The sequence below is a fragment of the Populus trichocarpa genome, chromosome 3 (assembly GCF_000002775.5).
Source record: "Populus trichocarpa isolate Nisqually-1 chromosome 3, P.trichocarpa_v4.1, whole genome shotgun sequence".
Lineage (NCBI taxonomy): Eukaryota > Viridiplantae > Streptophyta > Magnoliopsida > Malpighiales > Salicaceae > Populus > Populus trichocarpa.
Window position 1 is genome coordinate 2,926,457 of NC_037287.2, and position 23,051 is coordinate 2,949,507.

General features: G+C 34.3%; 2 protein-coding genes across 13 annotated transcripts in view; one reads left to right on the forward strand and one right to left on the reverse strand.

Annotated features, from left to right (window-relative positions):
• The window catches only part of LOC18096653 (receptor like protein 21), a 101,332-nt gene that overhangs the window by 50,406 nt on the left and 27,875 nt on the right, over window positions 1-23,051 (reverse strand). Inside the window, exon 8 of one of the 7 annotated variants that reach the window (XM_024592273.2) lies at window positions 8,491-8,546. The exons of the other annotated variants lie outside the window; for them this stretch is intronic. Within the exon in view, the coding sequence (XP_024448041.1) occupies window positions 8,543-8,546 (4 nt within the window). The 3' untranslated portion in view covers window positions 8,491-8,542. Of the gene's footprint in view, window positions 1-8,490; window positions 8,547-23,051 lie in introns of those variants that run through there. 7 annotated transcript variants of the gene reach the window in all.
• LOC18096651 (mediator of RNA polymerase II transcription subunit 15a) lies at window positions 10,439-19,862 on the forward strand. Of its 6 annotated transcripts, none has more exons than XM_052450959.1 (9): window positions 10,439-10,864; window positions 13,093-13,232; window positions 14,350-14,461; window positions 14,866-14,978; window positions 15,847-16,283; window positions 16,612-16,682; window positions 17,965-18,039; window positions 18,315-19,337; window positions 19,453-19,862. In XM_052450959.1, exons 2-9 carry the CDS (start codon window positions 13,120-13,122, stop codon window positions 19,666-19,668), a joined length of 2,160 nt encoding a protein of 719 aa, XP_052306919.1. In that variant the 5' UTR covers window positions 10,439-10,864; window positions 13,093-13,119; the 3' UTR covers window positions 19,669-19,862. The 6 variants fall into 6 exon arrangements, with proteins under 6 accessions (XP_052306919.1, XP_024448048.1, XP_024448044.1 ...); XM_024592276.2 differs by having other exon boundaries at window positions 10,449-10,864; window positions 13,090-13,232; window positions 14,866-14,968; window positions 15,312-16,283; XM_024592278.2 differs by having other exon boundaries at window positions 10,450-10,864; window positions 14,866-14,968; window positions 15,312-16,283.

A 23,051-nucleotide genomic window follows, 5' to 3' on the forward strand; every position in this document is an offset into this window, starting at 1 on the left:
GGATTTTTATATCTTAAATTATTATATTTAGATTAAAAAATAAAAACTAATTATAAGTCCATTAAATTAAAAAAAAAATCTCAAAAGATAAAAGAAGAAAAGCATAAAAAGTACACTACTCAGCCAATAATCGACCAAAATCACGTGTTGTCCACTGCCAGAACTTATTAGCAATTTGCTTACAACAGCAAATTGATCAATAAAAGAGACTTAAATTCAAAATTTAAAAACCAACTCAATTGAGATCCTTATTATTCATTCAATTTGTTGCTTTTTTTTTTGGATTCGAGAAAATCCCACCCTTCAAAAAAACACATTTTGAAATAAAGGAAATCCCAAGCCTAGGACAACAAAAGAAAACATCATGAAAAAAAATGATTTTACAATAATACACCCCGTGCCAGAGCATATAATTAGCAGAAATAAAGGTTGTACAATTCTTTCACAGCTTACAGTATGTGTAGAATAGGCATTAATAATTACCTTCATCTGGATCACCCGAACTACCTGCAACATCTATCATCACATCACGCGGGCCACCCTAAGTACAACAAACAAGGATATGGTCACTTGCACTATCTGAGCAGAACACACCTCCAGAACCAATATTACTCAGGATTCTTTGCAAGTCTTCCAATCTCACTGGTTCTGATGAAGAGTTTACATCATTCATTACTTCTGCACCAAGGTCTGGGACAACTAAGTTTCCAGTCCTGAGAGCGATGAGCAAAAATCTCATCAGAATAAAAGAAAATGGCTACGTAATATTTACTGGGCCATTTCTTTTTGGTAATAAAAGTGCTCCTTAACCTTTTTGAAGTTATTTTACAATGAATTACAAGCATTAAACATGTATATACATGGACAAACACCAAGTTATGATTCTAAATTTCCATATAAAAGATGCCCCAAGTTTTAGAATTTACCTCGAGGGCAAGTCTGTGCAAGGGCATAAGGGGACGAAGGATTTGACATGGCTAAGGTGGGTGAGATGTTTTTGTCAAGAAATGATTTTGGAAAATTTCTTGATATTTCTTCAATAAATAAGATTGGAGTCTTTATCAAGGCAAGAACATAGGCTCTCCAAGATGATTGACCAGAAGGAGAGAAGAGAGGCTCATTCTGCTCCACTGACTCTTAGTCTCAAAGAGCAAAAAATTACTTAGCTCTATATCCCTACTCTTACTTGCTATATCAACTCTTAGAGTTGAAGTATCATATTTGAGTATGCTTCTTTGTTATAATAAATATACCTTGATGAGATATTATCTTCAAGCATGTCTTCAAAAGCTTGGAAAGGAGTAGAAGCAACAGGCTTTTCTTCATCAAGGAACTCTACCAGGCAACAAGATAAAGCAGCGACGTTGCTGCTGGAAAAACTTCACTCTTGAATGAGTGCTGAAGTTATAAGCCAGGTTATTAGTTTGAAGGAGTAAAACTGGTTAGTAAATTTTTAGGAAGACCAATTCACACATATAGAGTGTAGAACTAAAATAAATAAATAAATAAACAGGAAGTAGAAAACAGATCCTGTCAATCGACACGTCAAGAAAAAGCTACCAAGCTCTCACCTCAAAAGAATATTAACAAAACAAACAACAGAAAAGGAAATAAAAACCAATATTGGAAGAGAGAAACAAAATCCCCAGGCTCAAAAACATAATAATAACTATGACACATCTTCTACAGCATTCAAATTCCTATCAAGCCACTGTAAATGAAGCAAACCCTCATCACCCTGGAACAATTCAAAAATTTCGACTTCAAACAGGAAACAAGATGCTAGAAACACTCTATCTAGTACTTAAGATAAACCAAAACAACAGAAGTAACTAAAAATCTTTACACAGGCACGAACTCTATATATAACAAAAAAAAACCAAAAGACACCAGTTTACCCTTCCAATGCGAATAAGTCCTTTTCGAGAATCAGGAACAAACTTTTTTCCATCGAAAACCATTTTACCAGCATGAAACTCCAACATAATTTCCTACCAACAAAACAACCACAACATCATAACATAACCCCATCAAGAAAAACATACTTATACATCCAAAAAAGCAATTACAGGCTCTAATTAATAAGATACAAGATTTTAAGCAAAACCCACAATTTTAAAAGTGATTTTATTTACCTGCATTGCTGAAATATCTATAGCCGATGAAGAACCCATTTTTCGCATACTTCCTCTAAAGCTTCCTTTTTTCCAACACTGCAAAAAAAAAAAAAAAACAAAAAAAAAGGACAAATCAAATACCCAAATCAGAAACAATAACAGGAAAAAAATAAAAGAAAATCCAATGCTGGAAGTTGTAATCAGGAGGAGAACCATACAATTTCTGATGGAATGACATTTTATCAAGAATTGAACTAGGCATTCAGTTAATTAAATAGGTTGTAATCAGGTGAGAGTAGTGTCAACAACATGTTTAGTTTTCCTCTCGGAAGTGTCATTCTGCACAAGTCAGTGTTTTAAAAATATTTTTTTAAAAATTTAAATTTGTTTTTTAGTGGTTTTAATTTATTTTCATGTATTAATATTAAAAATAATTTTAAAAAATAAAAAATATATTATTTCAATTTATTTTAAAATAAAAAAAACTTAAAAAAACACTGTTAACACAGTATTAAACAAACTCTAATCCTATAACCAGATGAACAACGTTAAGATATTTGTTTTTTGTTTTTTGTTTTTTTTTTTTTGATAATGAGAATGTCCTAAACAATCTTGCCTAATGATTGTTCAGAAATGAAAGAGGCAACGCATGGCTAAACCAATGGAAGCTAATTAAGCTAATGATGTCCCTAGCTAGTAAGCAATTGTTGCCGCAATGACATATGCCTCGTTAGAGATAGATTTGAATTTACATATTAGTATTATCATATATTTTGTATTGTCCTTTAAAAAAATAAATATTTTCCTTATATGGAGTTCAGTGTTTTTAATTTTATCATGTAAAATTTATATTTTTTAAAAAAATTTAATACAATATACAGTTAATTAAACATCTATAAATTAATATCATTGAGAACATGAAATTTATTAATTAATTAAGATATTATTTAGTAAATAAATTTATACACTTATAGATTAATCAATTAAAAAATTTCTTTTTCAAAAACATTGAACTCAATACATGCATCGTGTATAATATTATCTAATCATCAAATTATGAATTATCATAATTCTATATATTTATTTAAATAAAACAAGTTCAAGAATTAATGTAATCAATCTTATTAATTAATAAAATTCATGTATGTATTAACATACAAGCAAAAAATCTATAAAAAGAATATACAAGTGAGCCAAACAACAATATATATTAAAAACGAACAAGAGGTCGAATTAATATCCATTAACTAATAGTAAAATTAAGAAGATGATACCAAACGACACAAAATCACAAAAAAGCATTTAACATTCAGAGAAAGAAGCCTGCAACACCCATTAAGGAAAAGAGAGAAGGGAAAGAAATGTAGATTAATTGATACAGAGGATCACCTTGTTCCAGACCAGCGCGAGACTGTAGGAAGAACCCAGACGAACCAAGAGCAAAAAATGCAGGAGAGATAATCATGAGAGAAACAAATTCATATATCCACGAATATGTACAATATTTGAAACCTATAATGCAAGAATAGCTGCAGATGTACATTAATATTTTTAATTTAAAGAATCAATTAATTATTTAAAAAACTTGAGGGATTAATTTGTTTGTTTCACAAAAAATAGACAATGGTTATATAAAATTTTACTTAAATTTTTATCATCATATTTTAAAAGAAACCAGTTTATGTTTTGCGCAACACGAAAAAAATCATATATGCTTAAGTAATTATTTGGCATCTTAAACTCAATTTAGTAAATTAATTTTAATTTTTTTCTATCTGGCTCTTTTTCTATATCAAATTTAAAATTAACCAACATAAAAATTATCCTCAAATGATACAGTCAATATGATAGGTTTACAAAAATATATTAAATTGATTCTAATTTTATGGCTTAACTCTTCAAACTCACTACTCGAATAATAGACTCCATCTAGTTGTAATTATTATTTTGTTTTTTAATTATTTTTTATTGAATAATATGATAACAATATCAATTCAAAATCAACTAAATATTAAAGAATAAAATAAAAAAAATAAAAAAAATTCAATTGAAAAAAAAGGGAGAAGAATGGTAGAGTTTAAAAGCAAATAAACAATATGACGTCATTGTTAGAGCACCTTAACTATTTCATGAAATTACTGTTCCTTTTTACTATAATGATGAAGTTTCCACATAATATAAAACATGCTTATAAATTAATAGCCGAAATAAAAATTAAATTGAGACGACAATCAATTCTTTAACTTTAAAACGATTTATTAACAATAGAATTGAGAAGGCCCGCCACAGATCAAGAGGACAGCTTCAATGAAGCCATCCCAGCCAATGCAGGTGATTACCCGTCGGTTGAAGTCTCATCGCGCGCCTAGCACCAGCCAAACCGCCTCAATCTGAACATGCACCAGACAAAGTTCATGAAAAGACGCCAGGGAGCCTCAGCAGCTGAGAAGAAAGTGCGGGAACACCCACCGCACGAGAAGAAACGTGAAAAGCAGAGAGGGAGCGCGGTAAAGATTGTCAAGCCACGGGATTCACACACAGTGCACCGAGTTTTAATGAGCACTCTTAGTTTTTTTTTTTTATATATATATATATATAATTCTTTTAGTTTTAGTTTTAGTTTGTTAGTTATGAACAGTGAAGCAGCACCAGAATACAGTTTTTTTAGTTTGTTAGCGAATCTGGAAAAGAATAAAGTCATCTGTCAAGCTCTGTTCACTTTGGTCCGACATTCCTCACCTCTCCCCACCTGAGCTCTCTCTCTTTCCCTCCTCCGCTTTCAGAAACCGCCGCCGCCACCACCTCAACCAATAAGGCTTCAAATCTCACCCAGATGCTTCCTTTTCTATTATGTTTTTGTTTTTTAAAATTTACGTCTGCTTTTTCATTTATTTAATTGAAATTACTATCCAAAGAGAGAAATTCGATTTTAATAAGTAAATTAAAAAGATATATAATCGGACCCGATGAAATCGCTGCTCGTGAACGCAACTCGAAGAAAGGCGCAATCAGCCGACTATACAATGGGTGGAGCATTTAATATGGTCAGGGTTATTGTGTTGTCTATTCAAAGAAAGATGTGCCTGTAAATTTGTTAAGTTGATTCTTATCAGTCTACTCTTTAGAGTTGATGATAACATGAAATACTCGTTGTTAATGCTCGTTGTTTTCTTCTTCTTTTTTCCTAGATTAAAACATCCTAGACAATCTCTTTGGGATGGTTTAGTATTTCTGGCCTCTTCATCTTCTATTTGTGCTATGGTTTTTAGTCTGCTGATATTGTTGATATTCATTGGGGATTGAAAGGCCTCGTTTTATGACTTTGTTTTGTCTTCTTCTTATTTCTTTATTCTTTTGGGGATGTGGCATTTTCCTCTTTCAGAGAAATAAATATATACATAAATAACAAGAACAGGACGGGAAGGAGAGGGGGTTTTGACAATAAGTATTTGCTTAGAAGGGAATGCTTCTTTGGTTTAGAAGCACCATGAAGATTCAGGCCCAAATCTTTGCTTAGAATGCCCGAAATAAATATATCACACACTTCTTTTTTTGTTTTTTGTTTTTCATCTTTTCATGTGTTTCTCACAAGAAGCAAACTTGAGGGAACATAAAGTGTTGGGAAGTGATTTTTGTTGGAATTTCTTATGTAATCTCTTCTTTCGATGATGACCTCTTGGATGGCTGCATGAAGCTTATTCCGCTTTGAATTTCAAGGTTAATCTATTGTTGTGAGCATACGTCGAGTTGCAACTGAACTTAAATGAATGGTGTTGGATTTGGGCCTTCCATTTGTTTTAACTTCTACAAGGTTGAAATGATAGTGATCTTAAAGTAGAAAAGCAGCTGACAAAAATCAATTAGCCACAATGACAGCTACTGCTGGCACTTGAATGTTTTGTTGACCTCTCTACATCCAAAATCATATAGACAGCTACTACTGGCACTTGCAGTGGTCATTGAATACTGTAGAGTATATATTGCAGTGTGAGATAAGGTTAACTAGTTGCATTTTCATATATTGAAAGGATTTCTCTTCTTTTCTTTGTCAATTACAGCACATGCATAGAAGTGTTCTTACTCAGAGTAAATGCTATTGTAATGTTTTCACGGACTCCCCTGCTTTGCAACTAAGTCACTAATTATCTTGGAACATAGCCATAAATGAAAGGGTCTTCCAGTTCAAGAAAATTAACCATGAAGCTAGTAGCTAGAAGGGTGGCTAAGTAAACTTCTATACTTTGTACCTCTAGAATAATGTAGGGAAAGGATGTCTATGTATTTTGATGTCTTATATTACTTGACCAACTCTTGCTTATATCATTATTTGTTTTTACTTTTTGCTAATGATTCCACACATTTCTGATATTGGTGTGGTTTATGAGTTCAGGGTTCTTGCTCGCTGCTGCTACTTCTCTATATTTGCCTGGTCATTAAAAATGAAACGTGATGATTTGCATATGCAGAATGGAGACATTAAAGAGGCATTTTCTATTTTCTGGTCAGGAGAGATTACAAGAACTCAAGAAATTTACCATACATTTTGAGAGGAAAAAATTTATACTACCGCTACCAATAAGGTATTTGCTTAATGCGAGGTTCAATAATTAAGATATTATCTAGACATGAATATACACACACATTTATGCTTGTACAAATGTGCGTGTAGAGTTCACATCTTTTTGTTAATTCTCTTGACAAGTGTTTTATTTAGAGTGACCAAGTTCAAGTACATGGGAAGTGTGCAAAAAGCAAATAGCGAATCAATACATAAATAAGTAAATAAAAAGAGAGGAAACAGAAGTATATCCTCACAGAAGATGAAATGATAGAGCATATATCCATTTTCCTCCTCTTGTAATGTTTTATTATTAATATCTGATTTCAATCTGATTATCTGCATAAAATATCTCTGGAGATGCTTTCGATGGAGATCAAGTTCAAAATGCCATGCCCACTGCCCCTATAGATCCAGCAGGTAATAATGCATCCGAGTTGAATTTCTAAACATCTTACCTTTTGTTTTTCTTCTCACATTGTTATCAAACTCTTTTACATTTTATTGCTGCATATTGTATGTGTGTCGCCTTGCTGGAAAAATGGCATGATCACCTCCACGATGCTAATTCTGTAATGCATGTGAAGTGTTTCATCCTTAACTTGTTAAGGAACAAGGACCGTGATGCATGACTATTTTATATTTTATGATTGAGATGGTAGATTTTAAAGATTTTCCTGTTTAGGAGATAAGACGTCACTTTCTTGCTTTTCTTTCGAGAGAGTATTTGATCCTTTTTTTGTATAAAATAATGCTGCCATGCATTGAATTTCCAAACATCTTACCTTTTGTTTTGTTTGTCGCATTTCTATCAAACTCTTTTCCATTTTATTGCGGCATATTGCTATGTGTATGGCATGCTTTAATCAAAAAGTTGAGTAATTGATGAATGTTAGGCAAGAAAATTACAGATTATTTTTGTTTTCTGCCTCCTCCTTCTCTTTCCCCCACCCCGAAAATTGTCATATTTTTTTTTTCAGCCGCCTCTTCTTCCCCCAACCCTAAAAATTGTTTATATTTGCTTTGGAAGCATGGCAAACTTCACTGCCTCTCAGCTTAAGGAGATTGCAGCAGGTCTCGAAGCTTCTGGGCATCAATTTATCCGGGTATTTAGAAGAAGAAAAAAAAGAGTCAAGAAGACAAGGAAGATTGTTTACCTCAAGGATTTGAGGAAAGAATGGAAGGCAAAGGGCTATTATTAGAGGATGGACACTCCAAGTTTTGATTCTTGATCATGAAGCAATAGGTGCATTTGTGACTCATTGAGGATGGAACTCAACTCTTGAAGGCATAAGGCCAATATGTGCTGAGCAATTCTATAATGAAAAGTTGGTGACTGATGTTTTAAAAAATGGAGTTAAGGAATGGCCTAGAGTGCATGGAGATCATGTTAAAAGTGAAGCTGTAGAGAAGTCAAATTATGATGGGTGAAGAAGCAGAGGAAATGAGGAGTAGAGCAAAGAAGCTAGGAGAAACGGCCAGGAAGGCTGTTGAAGAAGGTGGATCTTCTTGCTCTGATTTCAATGCTTTGATCGAATAACTGAGGTGGGGTCGCCATTGAAACAAAGGCAGAAGTAAGTGTTGTCACTCGTGCATAGAATATTTTGTTTCTACTTAGTAGTGGTTTTGGCAATATAGACAAGTCTTGAGAGTTGAAAGAGTAATCACAGCCGAGTCAATGACCAGTCCAAATCAGTTCCCTTCCTACTAGTTCAGGAATGACAAGTCCAGCTTATATATTTAGCCCAAATAACTAATCAAATAGAAAGGCTGAGCTTAGAGGCAATACACTACAAAATAAGTACCCAATGTCTTAGAGACAAACAATCATCACAAACTAGGAAAGACCGTCTCCCCAGTAACAAATTCACCTTCTGAAGTTGGAGAACTTGCGAAAACTAGCCACCACAAAATAGTAGCAAGTATCTAAATTATTTCCAGAGAGATCTAACTGCTTCAATTCACACCAACTTGTATAATTTATCTTTAAACAGTCAAAATAGTGTTAAAAGAATCTTTTATTGATGATGTGATTATATTTGTTAATTTACCTTGAGCGGGTAAAGTGACATAGAGGTCACATTCACCAATAGACAAAACTTGAAGAGCAGGCAATGCTCCAATGTTATGGAAAAAGTTTATTAGGAGAGAAGTACGATCTAGATACAATTCTTCAAGGGTGCTAGAATTGAAGAAAGTCCCTGTAAAAAAGAAACAAAAAGAAAAAAGATATGATGAAAATGGTGGTGGTACATAATAGGCATTCCATTCAATATTATTAATTAAGATTTTAAGAAACTAAACTATGATTAACCTTGATTTAAATTAGTATCCTTAAGAGAAAGGATCTTCAGGGATGGCAATGACTGCAGGAAGTCCGACTTCCTTAAACCTATGATGTGTAGAATTGAAAACAGGCAATCAAGAAAGTAGTGAAATTAAGTGCTATCTTGATTGAGTTTTTAAGCCTATGATAAAGAACTAATGTTGAATAGTGAGATGATTTTTGGATAGAAACAACAAATTGCCTGAAAAATCCAGAGATTTCACAACTTTACCATAGACAGTCGTCGATCCTAGCAACATATCGCCTGATAAATTTAAAGACTTGAGATAAGAAAATCCACGCAGATGTGATAAAATGTTGTCGTTGAATATATTATAGCTCAGGTCTAGATTCTCGAGTTTCCTCAAATGTGATGATATGATCTCAAAACCTGCCAGAGAAACTAAAGATAATTAGAATTGATGAGATGCTGTTGTTCAATTGATATATGATTCTCAAATTATACATACATATATATATACACACACACACACACACACACACACACATATATATATATATATATATATATATATATATATATATATAATTGATATTTATAAAAGCATTAACTGTAGAGGAATATTTGGTACTTTGTTTCCCAATAAAAAATAGATTTTTCTGCAAAGTAGCACCAAAAAAAAAACTGTTCAAAACTTATATAAGAAATTATACAGTTAGCGAGTCACAGATGATGAATCTTAAAAAAAATTGGCAATAATAACAGTACTCTATTGCTATTAATTAACTTAAATATTCAAAACTTAAAAATAGTTTTTAAATTTATCCATGCCAATTTATCTTAAGAGAGTCGCAATCTGTGACTAGTTAAATTATATTGTTTCTGTAAATAAATTTTGAATTGTGTTATTTTTTGTTCTAGGTGCTATTTTGCAAAAAAAAAAAAAAACCTCCAAATAAAATAATAAGATTAACGTTTAAGTTGTCTATTGTTCTTGGATTTGTAGGTATAACAACAGAAGATAGCAATCAAAAGCGATGGTGACATGGTAGAGCTTTGAGTTATTGCTGTGTTCTAATGATGAAGATGTAGGAAAACGATCTCCCTTCTGCTGTCTGGAGCTGGGCTTCCTCTCCCTGTAAGAACAATCAACATCTTATCTGCGTTGTTGTTAGTGGCCACTTCATCGACCCATTAGTGGGTGGATTTTAAGCTTAAAAAGGATTTTTTTTATAAAAAAAAAAAGGAAGAGAGAGGGGGGGCGCATCATCACGTGAAAGCAAGGAGCTTGCCACCCATTATAGAGTGTGGGGCACTCTTGCATCTAAGAATAAATGATCCTGAGGTTGTTCTGGTGATGGGTATTGGCCATTACATAAAGCTTCGACAAGCCCTTTTAGCTGCCTGTTATTAGAATTTGTATAATGAGCATTCAAACTTAAACTTCTTTAAATGGGATGAAAACGAGTGAAAATCAAGAAGTTGGAGGTGTTCATCTCTAATGCATAGCTAAAGATCCTTTGTAAGAAAATACAGCTAAGGACAAAAGTGTGTGTGTGTACCAGAGAAATTGTCGATAATAGCCATCATTTTCTTTGTCTCTTGTGTCATATCTTCCAAAAATCTTAAAGTAATTGATGAAAAAGTGGATATATCACTTTGTCTTCTTTATAGCACTGCTGGCCACTGTGAGTTAAAGCATTAAAAGGTCGTGAACGCGGATGCTTGACGAGCGAGTGTTTACTTGTTAATTTTTTTAGAAGGAATCTGGAAAAGAATAAAGTCATCTATTTCACTTTGGGACAACATTCCTCACCTCTCCCCGCCCTCCCTCCCTCCCTCCCTCCCTCTTCCGCCTCTCGGAAACCGCCGCATCCAATAAGGCTTCAGATTTCTGCCAGGTGCTTCCTTTTCTATCATGCTTTTGTTTTTAAAATTTATGGGTATTTTCATTTATTTTATTGTAATTATTATTCAGAGACAGAAATCCATTTTATTAAGTAAATTAAAAAAAACAAGTAATCGATCCGATGAAATCTCTGCTAGTGAACGCAATTCGATTTTAATAAGTAAATTAAAAAAGTATATAATTGGATCCGATGAAATCGCTGCTCGTGAACGCAATTCAAAGAAACGCACAATCAGCCGATTCTAATATTCTCTTTTTCAACCCCACCCTAATTTACATGATATTATCCGATTTTTCTCACAGTTATTGTTGTAATAATCAAGCCCTGAATTCTTGAACCCAAATTTATTTTATTTTATTTTTTTAGTTTTATTTTTAAGTTGAGAATAGAAATCAATTCAAATCTTTTAGGCCCGATCGATAATTTGTTAATTAGTTTATGCAGCAGCTGGAGTGGAAGAGATATTACTGCCGGAATGGCCGAAAAATGAGCTGTTTGGTTGATTCTTCTTTTTTGGAATTTACTGAATTCTTCAAAATTATTGTGTTTTTAACAACAATACGATATCCTTGGGTTTTATGCTCGCTCACACATGGAAAAAAGAAAGAAAGAAAAGAACTTTAAATTTTATAATTTGGTCATGTTAACGCGAAAAAAATAAAAATAATAGGTCTGCCTTGATAACCCTACAGGATATATCTTTCTTTTTAGGACTGCTCAGCTGGTCTTGAGTATGAGGTGAAAGCTTGAGAGCATGTGGAAGTGTAAAACAAATGACTTCGTTCACTTCACCCCAAAGGCGTACCTGTGCATCTAGTTAGGAAGAACATTTTATAACTTACCTCAAGGTCGAACATGGTCAGGGTTATTGTGCTGTCTATTCCGAGAAAGATGTGCCTGTAAATTTAATCTTATTTCAACAAGAGTTGTTAAGTTGATTCTTCACAGTCTGCTCATTAGAGTTGATGATAACATGAAATATTCATGGTTAATGCTCGTCGTTTTCTTCTTCTTTTTCCTAGCTTAAAAACATCCTAGACAATCTCTTTGGGATGCGTTATTGTTTGTGGCCTCTTCATGTTCTGTTTGCTGGGGTATTTAGACTGCTGATATTCATGTTTGATGATTTTGTTTTGTTTTCTTATTCTTTCTTTATTCTTTTGGGGATGTGGTATTCTCCTCGTTCTATTTACACTATTTGCTCCCTACCACATTTATTCTTTCAGAAAAGTTAATACATGCATAGATAACAAGAACAGGAGGGGAGGGGGAGGGGGTTTGACTGTATGTATTTACTTGCGAGTAAAAATTGGTAAGCACCTGAAAAACGGTCCTGTGCTGAATCTAAATTGGTAAGATGTGATATTCTGATATCTAGAAAGATAACTTAATCTATCTATTGAAGTAAAGCATTTAAATGCGTATACAATGCTTTTGGATCATTAAATATCTATTTGATCAGAATCTGTGAACCTAAAGCCACAATGAATACAAATGCAAGTTTGTCATTGTAAACATTGCATCGATGATGCATCACAGGTGTTGCTAGAAAACATCAAGTTAAAATTGAAGCACCATGAGTTTCTCTATGGCTTGGTTTACCAGCACTCACCATCTGTTGGTGCGGCAAGTTATGAACTAGCTGGCTAGTTTTTTGCTTCCTTGGTTATTGTAGAATTGTGAGTATGAAAATGATATTTCTCTTATTCTTGATGCATGAGTACAGTATGTATATATACAGGTCTAGGATTAATCTAAATCCCTAGAATCAAGCTATAATTGAATGCATATAAATCAGCCCTGCAATCAGCCCTATAATTGACAGCCCTATAGTTGACTTACTCTATTTAGAACAATAATCAATCCTATAATTGATTTACTATATTTACAACAGTTATAGAAGCACCATGAAGATTCAGGCCCAAATCTTGCTTATAATACCTGAATACCCGAATACCCAAGATCCTAGCACCTTGCCCTGAATGGTCGTGTATATTTGTTATGGCTGTTCAGATTTTATGCATCCATATTTGGTAGAATTCTTTAATAAAGTACAAGCTATTAGATGGAAGTTCTTTTTAAATCTATTCAAGTCTGAATAAACTGATATTCCAATTTTCATGACTTTGATGTGCTCTTACTCTTCTGCTGTTCCTGACTTTATTTTTAGGGTCTATTCTAACGTGCAATATAATTAATTTTTTTTGTGGTGATAAAAGTGATTTTTTTTGGTTGGCCAAAACCCCATGGATGCCAATAATTGGAGGCTCACTGCCCCAGGCGGAGAACCTGTGATGGACACAGGTGATTGGAGAACTCAATTGCAGCCTGACTCACGGCAAAGAATAGTCAATAAAATGTAAGTATCTGTTTCCTAATATGTGCAAGTGCTGCAAAATAGTATATCTTGTATTTAAATGAAAGAAAAAGAGAAGGGCAAAAGGTTAATTAAAATCAGCAGGACTGCCATGAGGCAACCTCAAGTATCATACACCTCTGTTTTTGTCTTTTTCATTTTTCGCTTGTTTCTCACAAGAAGTGAACTTGAGGGAATAAAAAGTGCTGGGAAGTAATTTTTGTTGGAACTTCTTGTGTAAAATCTTCTTTTGACGATGACCTCTTGGATGGCTGCATGAAGCTTGTTCCGCTTTAAATTTCAAGGTTAATCTATTGCTATGAGCATTGGTGTTTCAATTTCAACCTTGAGTTGCAACTGAACTTAAATGAATGGTGTTGGATTTGGGCCTTCTATTTGCTTTAACTTCTACAGGATTGAAATGATAGTGATCTTAAAGTAGAAAAGCAGCAGACAAAAATCAATTAGCCACAATAGTGTCTGGTTTCCTAGTTTCTCAGTATAAAGTTGAATGTTTTGGTGATATCTCCACATCCAAAATCATATAGACAGCTACTGTTGGCACTTGGAGTAGCCAATGAGCACTGTAGAGTATATATATTGCAGCGTGAGATAAGGTTAACTCATTGCATTTTCATAAATTAAAGGGATTTCTCTTCTTTTCTTTGTCAATTACAGTGCATGTATAAAAGTTTTCTACAGTGCACTGTAGAGTAAATGCTATTGTAATGTTTTCACAGAGTTCCCCTGGTTTGCAACTAATGCACTTATATATCTTGGAGCATGGCCATAGCCATAAATGGAAGGTTCTTCTGGTTCAAGAAAATTAACCATGAAGCTCGTAACTAGAATTTTAGACAGAAGGGTGGCCAAGTAAACTCTTACCTTTGGAATAATACGGGGAAAGGAAGTAAAAATAGATGTCTGTATTTTGATGCCATTTATTACTTTACTAACACTCGGCTATATCATTATTTGTTTTTACTTTTTGCTAATGATTTTGTTGTATACATTTCTGATATTAGTGTGGTGTATGAGTTCACAGTTTTTTCTCACTACTGCTAACTTCTCTATACCTGCCTTGTCATTAAAAATTAAATGCAATGTTTTACATGTGCAGAATGGAGACATTAAAGAGGCATCTTCCGTTTTCTGGTCAGGAGGGATTACAAGAACTCAAGAAAATTGCCGTACGGTTTGAGGAAAAGATTTATACTGCCGCCACCAATCAGGTATTCGGCTAATGCTAGGTTCAATAATTTTGATATTCTCTAGACATGAATATACACATGCATAAGTTTGTGGATTTATGCATGTACACGTGTGTGTAGTGTGTCCACACTTCCTCACTGGTCATTCTGTAGAAGTTCTTATCTTTCCGTTAATTCTCTTGACAAGTGTTTTATTTAGAGTGACCAAGGTCCTTTTCAAGTACAAGGGAAGTGTGCAAAAAGCAAATAACGAATCAATACATAAATAATTAAATAAAAAGAGGAGACACAGAAGTATATCCTCACAGAAGATGCAAATACAGAAAGCCTAGCATATTAGAAAGAGCATATATCTCTTTTCCCCCTTCTCTTGTAACATGGACTGCTCAGAGATCTAATGTTTTGTTATTGATATCTGATTTCAGTCTGATTATCTGCGTAAAATATCTCTGAAGATGCTTACAATGGAGACCAAGTCTCAAAATACCATACCCACTGGCAATGGTAACAAACCCCTGGATCCAGGAGGTAATAATGCAGCCAAGCATTGAATTTCTAAACATCCTTACCTTTTGTTTTATATTTTGCATTATTATCAAACTCTTTTACATTTTATTGCTGCATCCTTACTCTTTTACCATTAGGGAAATAATTTCTAAAAATTACAGATTATTTTTGCCCCCCCCCCCCCCCCCCCCCCTCCAGCCCCAAAATTGTCAAATGGCACTTTTATGCTTTGAGTCAAAACCACCTTAATTATTTCCCTCATAACTTTATGTGTGAACTGTCATTGTTTCATTTGTTTTTCTTGTTCAATGCCTTCTTTTTTTCCTTTGACATGGTTATCCTTTTTGCCTTTTATCTTGAACAGCATCTCATAGTATGCCGCCTCAAGTTCACAACCAAGGGCAGTCGCTCCCTATCTCATTGTCCAGTAATCAGCCTCAAGCACGTCAGCAGTTATCACAAAACATGCAGAATAGTATGTCATCTAATGGAGTTCAAAGTTCTGCTGGTTTACAATCAGCAATGCCTTCTGTCTCCAGTTTAACCCAGACTATCGCAAACACTGTTGGACAGAATGCTAACATGCAGAGTATCTCTGGTGTTTCACAGAACCCAGTTGGGAATTTAATGGGACAAGGGATTCCCTCCAATATGTTTGTCAATTCTCAGAGACAAATGCCAGGCAGGCAACAGGTTGTTCCTCCACAGCAACAGCAGCAGTCCCAAAATCCTCAGCAGTATCTTTATCAGCAGCAGATACAACAACAGCTTTTAAAGCAGAAGCTTCAACAGGGAAATCATCCACACTCACTTGTGCAATCTCACATCCACCAGCAGCAGCAGCAGCAAAACTTGTTACAGCCAAATCAGTTGCAATCTGGTTTGCAAACATCAACTGTTATGCAGCCTTCAATGATGCAAACCGTCTCTGGTCTTCAACAGAACCAACCATCTTCTGTTCAACAGTCAACACAACCAATGCTCCAGCAACATCCACAATCAGTCCTCAGGCAGCAGCAACAACCTCAACAATCTGCTGGTATTCATCAGCAGCAAACACCAATGATGCAGCAGCCACTATTGCCTCCACAACAGCAGCTAATGGGGCAACAATCAAATACCACTAACATGTCGCAAAATCAGTTAATTGGACAGCAAAACATTGTTGGGGACTTGCAGCAGCAGCAGCTAGGGCAGCAGAATAACCTTCAAAATCTGCAGCAGCAGCAGTTAATGGCTCAACAAAATAACCTCTCAAGCATGCATCAGCAGCAGTTGGGCCCTCAAAGTAATGTCACTGGTTTACGGCAGCAGCAGTTGCTTGGAGCTCAGCCTGGTAACTCAAGCATGTTATAGGGTCTCTCTGTCTGTTTGAATGATTGCATAACGTCGAGATGGAGTTCCTAGTACTCCAAGTCCAAAAAGGACTTGTATTCGTATGTAGGAAAATACTAATGGTCCTATCTAGGATAGGGAAAACCTAATAAAGCTCCTTATTCTTTAGGAACAATAAAATACTAAATAGAAATAAAACCAAGACCTACAGCATTGCATTCCATAATTTCAGCAAGTGTGAAAATTACAGAAAGACCCTTGTGTGCGGAAAACATTAAAAAAATACATGAATTCTAATCTTTTTTTTGCCTGCATCAAAATTTTTGTAGCATCCCTAGATTCTACAGCAGAGATTGGACATGCAAATGGTGCTGATTGGCAAGAGGAGATCTACCAAAAGGTAATTTCTGTGGTTTACTGTTCATTAGATGAAGTTCATGTATGTCATAGTCTTGCAAGATTTCAATGGAAAAGGTCTCCTGGAATTTGGTACAAGGGAATTTTATTCAGCTATGGTTGCGATTAGTTAGGAAGCATTGTAAGTTCCATGATTGCAGCAACTAAGAAACGATAAATTACTGATAAGATGATTAAAGGTAAAATATTCAGATTTCTAGGTCAAGAGGGTTATTTTCTTGGTACTGAGACAACAATTTTTTCTTTTGCAAATCTCTCCCTTTCGATTTTTTCCCTGTATTTCCATACATTTATTGTGTGGTGAATTATTATTTTATTATTTCCAACAAGTCCAATGGACAATACTTCTTACTGTAATAGACAGACTTGAAAACAAGAGTGAACTGTTTCTGAATAGTCATCGTTATATTTGGTTAAGTGAACAGTTATTTTCAGGATTACAATCAAATTTGTTCTGAAACATGTGACAATGGAAGAAAGGAAAATATGTGGACCTAATCCATTGAATCATGACCATGTCCAGTATTGTTGAATTTTTTAGAAACCGAGGTTGAAATTCTGAATCGTTTAATGGCTGTAGTTGCAATTCATAACTGCATATTTGATGAAGTCAATTGTTTTGTGCCTGGGAGGGTACTAAAACAGGAATAGGAGTGGTTGTTGATAATTAGGATATAAGGGTTATAAATCCAAAGTTATAAAGCTAAGAAGTGTTTACCAAAGTCGTGACATCCATTGACTTGAGTTAGAACAATAGAAAACAATGGTGATTGTAGTTAACTGAACTTGACCGACCCCTGAATCTTGTCTGAAGTGGTAACTACACAATCCTTTGCATCTTTGCATGCAATCAATAACGATATTCTCAATCATCTAGGTGGTGGCTCAGTGGTAAGAGCTTGGGACCAAGAGGTTTGCTCCCTCTGTGGTCTCAGGTTCGAGCCTTGTGGTTGCTCATATGATGGCCACTGGAGGCTTACATGGTCGTTAACTTTAGGGCCCGTGGGATTAGTCGAGGTCGCGCAAGCTGGCCCGGACACCCACGTTAAACTAAAAAAAAAAAAAAACGATATTCTCTTTTGAGTTTTCAGCATTGATTCCACTCTGCTATTTTTATCTCAAACAATATATGCTGTCCTCTGCCATTTTATTTATTTATTTATTATCAATTCTCTCAAGTTTGCTTATGTTTCTTTCTGACCCTGGCCCGTGGAGAAATCAAGCATATGATTGATAATGTCTTGCTGGTTATATGTACTTCCTAGATCAAAGTTATGAAGGAAACGTATTTGCCTGAAATAAATGAATTGTACCAGAGAATTGCTACCAAGTTACAGCAGGTAAATTGTCTCTGTAATTTTTTCCGATTTATTTGCCCACACATGATTCATAAACCCCCACAGTTGAGCTTTTGTATTAATTTGTTTTCCCCATCAACATTGCTTGTCACTGTATCATCTGCACTAATTACCTCCCCCACCCCAACCACCCCACAACCATGCATTGACACAGAAGAATTGGAATAGAAACATTTTTTTCACTAATGTTTTACTAGTTTTGCTAGAAAGGGTCAATGCAATTTTTAATTCTCGTGTATGTTAACTTTGCTTTCCAGCATGACCCTCTTCCACAACAACCAAAGTCAGAACAGCTTGAAAAGCTGAAGGTATTCAAGGTCATGTTGGAGCGCTTGATAACATTCTTACAGGTCTCTAAAAACAACATCACACCTAATTTCAAGGAGAAATTGGGTTTCTATGAGAAGCAGATTGTAGGTTTTCTAAACCCAAGCAGATACAGGAAGCCTATTCCTAATCTACAGCAAGGACAACCTCCCCAACCTCGTATTCAACCTATGCAGCAACCCCAATCTCAAGTTCCTCAATTGCAGTCCCATGAAAATCAACTGATTCCCCAGTTGCAATCAATGAATACGCAAGGTTCTGTACCACAGATGCAGCAGAACAATATGTCAAGCTTGCTGCATAATTTCCTTTCAACTTTATCTGGGGATTCGACGTCACAATCAAACATGATGAATCCAATACAACCAGGCTCCAATTTAGATTCTGGACAAGGAAATGCACTGAGCTCATTGCAGCAGACACCTGTAGGATCTGTACAACAGAATCTCGTGAGCATTTCCCAACCAACCAAAATTAACACATTGTCAACACAAAGTGGGGGGAGTATGCTGCAGCCAAATATTCCCCTTCAGTCGAATTCCAATATGATTCAACACCAGCATCTAAAACAGCAGCAGCAGCAGCAGCAGCAGCATGAACAACAGATGCTACAAACACAACAGCTTAAACGATTCCAGCAACACCAGAATTTAATGCAGAATCAACAGATGCAGCAGCAGCAATTACACCAGCAAGCTCCGTCTCCTATGCCAGGAGATTCTGACAAACCAGTTTCTGGTATTTCCTCACTCTTAAATACTGGAAATATTGTACACCAACCATCTGTTGCACAAGCACTGGCTCCATCCCTTGCAATTGGCACTCCTGGGATATCTGCATCACCTTTGCTTGCAGAGTTTACCAGTCCTGATGGTGCTCATGGCAGTGCTTTGACAACTGTTTCTGGCAAGTCAAATGTTACAGAGCAATCACTTGAGTGCTTGATTAAAGCGGTTAGTGATGCTCTCCTTTTGGTTTTACTCCACCCCACCCTTATTTTGGAGGTTTCTGAAAAAGAAAGAAACTTCTTTGTGAATGAGATGGTGATGCTGTAATTTTTTTTCCCAGGTGAAATCTCTGTCTCCCAAAGCACTTAGTGCATCTGTCGGTGACATTGGCTCCGTTGTCAGTATGATTGACAGAATTGCTGGTTCTGCAGCTGGTAATGGATCTAGAGCTGCAGCTGGTGAGGATTTGGTAGCAATGACAGGATGTCATCTTCTTTCGTTTTTGTCTTTTTTATTTTTCACGTGTTTCTCACAACATGGGAACTCGAGGGAATAAAAAGTGCTGGGAAGTAATTTTTGTTGGAACGTCTTGTGTAACATCTTCTTTCGATGATGACCTCTTGGATGGCTGCATGAAGCTTGTTCCGCTTTAAATTTCTATGTTAATCTATTGCTATGAGCACTGGTGTTTCAATTTGAAACTTGAGTTGCAACTGAAGTTAAATGAATAGTGTTGGATTTGGGGCCTTCTATTTGTTTTAACTTGTACAGGGTTGAAATGATGGTGATCTTAAAAGTACAAAAGCAGCAGACAAAAATCAATTAGCCACAATATATAGTGTATGGTTTCCTAATTTCTCAGCATAAAGTTGAATGTTTTGGTGATATCTCGACATCCAAAATCATATAGACAGCTACTGCTGGCACTTGCAGTAGCCAATGAGCACTGTCGAGTATATATTGCAGCGTGAGATAAGGTTAACTCGTTGCATTTTCATAAATTAAAGGGATTTCTCTTCTTTTCTTTGTCAATTACAGTGCATGTGTAAAAGTTTTCTTACTCGGTGTAAATGCTATTGTAATGTTTTCACAGAGACTCCCCTGTTTTGCAACTAATTCACTTCTGAATATATCTGGGAAACAGAAAGGCAATCAACAAAGAGTAAGGCATCTTCTGATGAAACAAAGAAATTTAATACCCTAAACTAAGCAGCAGGTAGAAGGCAAAAACTGAGCACAAATTTTCAGGAAGGGACAAACGAAAAAAACCCAAAAAGAAAGCAGAGAAAAATACAGGCTCAAATTCACAACATCCATTTTCTTTCCAGTGGAACACTTTAAATAGTTTATTAAATTTATAATGATCTGATTTCTACGCATATAAAAAAATCAACTAAATGATCAATTCTCTATAATTTCGGCATTACTAAAAACATCCAAACTAATAAACAATTAGTTATTTTACTCATTTTAATAAACATTTTAGTTATGAATTCACCAATCATTTTGAACAATTCATATTGATGAATTAACATTTAAATTTTAGATTTTTTGACTTATTAGTTCCTTCGTGAGTTACTTTTAAAGTATGCTATATATTTCTAAGCATTTTTATAGAATATAATTCTATCAAATTCACTTTTACCCAATCCATAATATAAAATATTCATGGCTTTAACATCCATAAAAAATAACTTTTTATCATTGTCTGAATATTCACTTCTAGCAATACCATTTTTAATTTGATAGGTCTAGGAGATCTATTTTGTATGGATAGCCACAAATTAAAATTAATAGATTGACAATAAATTATCATAAAACAATTTATTACTTGCTCTTTGGTAATAGCAATGTGATTGTAATATTATTTTGTATGGATAGTTTTATCCATCTATTATCTCAATAACAAGATTAACTTTGCAATTATATATCATACTTATATAATCTCAAATAATATTAATTAAAATGAATCACAAAAATTTAACACACTAATTCTGCACAAAAAAAAACAATTTAATAAACAATTTAACTTTGCAATTATGTTTTTATTTATTTGTTTTTCTATGAGACACAATGGGATTTTCAATAGAAACTATAACAATACAAATAATTACAAATATTTTTCTTTAACGTCAACATAAAAAAACATTATGCACTTTTCTAAAGTTATGATAAAAACAAATTTGATTGATACTTAGGTAATTCTAGGATTAAAGCAACAATAACATCTAAGGGGGGTGAATTAGGTGTTGCACTAATTATGTCAAATAATGCAAATAAACACACTAAACACATATAATACAATAATCAATAATATAATTAAAGTGTTTAAAGTAAATAGATAAAGAAATAGATATTGCAAACTCGATTTTTAATGTGGTTCAGTAAGCTTACATCCACACCTCAAGTACTAACCGTACTTGAGTATTGTACTCTTTTACTAATCCAAGTGAAATATACAATGCCCTTGATAAATTCACACTGAGAAATTATACCACTTGAAGTTTTTTCTCTTGGTGACAATACATCACTAATGCTAGGAGTTTATCCAAACTCACAAATGAGAAGAAAGCGCAGGAACACCCACCGCGCGAGAAGAAACACGAAAAAGAGAGACGGAGTGCGATAAAGACTGAAGCCACAGGATTCACATACAGTGAAGCACTCTTATATATATATATATAATTCTTTTAGTTTGTTAGTTATGAACAGTGAAGCAGCACAAGAATACAATTCTCCCGTTTGTTTGCTGGAAAGTAGTTTTCTTTTGGAAAGTGAATTCCGGGAAAGTGAATTATTTTTCGATGTTTGGTAGTGTAATGGAAAATAAGTTGGAAAATACTTTCCAGTGTTTGGTTATGTCATGGAAAACGAGCTGTAAAATAACTTATTAATGTTTTATTTTTTTCAAGTTTATTAAAATAATGAGGAACAAATCTTACAAATTAAAAGGTTGAATGAGAATGAAATTAAAAAAATATATATAATTTCATAAATTATCTCAAATAAAATAAATAATAATCAAAATAATAAAAATCAAATCTAAAAAATAAAAAATTTGATAGCTTCATTAATTTCTCGTTAGGAAAATGTTGAGCTTCTCAGCAATATTTCCTTACCTTGTGCCGCTAACTTGACGGTAAAATGTGATTCAAGTATCAATTAATTATTTAAATCAACTTGAGGGATTAATCTGTTTGTTTAACAAAAATACAGACACTAGTTAAATAGAATTTAACTCAAATTTTAATCATTATATGCGTGCGTGTGCGCGGGCGTGCGAGCGAGTGTTTACCCGTTAATATTTTTAGAAGGAATCTGGAAAAGAATAAAGTCATCTATTTCACTTTGGTCCAACATCCCTCACCTCTCCCCGCCCGAGCTCTCTCCCTCCCAAAGGCGTAGCTGTGCATCTAGTTAGGAAGAACATTTTAGAACTTACCTCAAGGTCGAGCATCTTCAGGGTTATTGTGTTGTCTATTCCGAGGAAGATGTGGGGTTCAATCCATGTGAATCGCACGACTTGTCCATATCTTTCTTATTGATTACAAATAGCATTGAGAATTAAAGAATATTATCTTAATAAGTTCCAATTTATTCTACAAAAACTATATATAAAGATGTGACAAAAAGATGTATACAACTTAGTTATTTATTGTTTGTAAGTATTATTGTATTGCAAAGACAAAAATAAGATGCAACTTATGGCGTGGTCGTCCAACCTGGTTCTGGTTTTGATCCTGTTCAAAATCTATTTTGTTGAATTGTTAATCTACTTGTGAGTTATTGGGTTAACTAGATTAATTTTTTAAACAAATCAATGCTATTTAAAAAAAATAAATTGGTTCTGATGTAGAAATATAATATTAGAAACTTAAACTTTATTGATTAGCAAAAACCCAATAGGAAATTCAATTTTGAAATAGATTTTTGTAAAAT

Coding starts and splice junctions, on each gene's coding strand:
- LOC18096651 (XM_024592276.2), top strand. CDS start 13,120: ATGGATGCCAATAATTGGAGGCTCACTGCCCCAGGCGGAGAACCTGTG. Junction 14,969..15,311: donor CAAACCCCTGGATCCAGGAG/GTAATAATGCAG, acceptor TATCTTGAACAG/CATCTCATAGTATGCCGCCT. Junction 19,338..19,452: donor TTGAGTGCTTGATTAAAGCG/GTTAGTGATGCT, acceptor TTTTTTTCCCAG/GTGAAATCTCTGTCTCCCAA.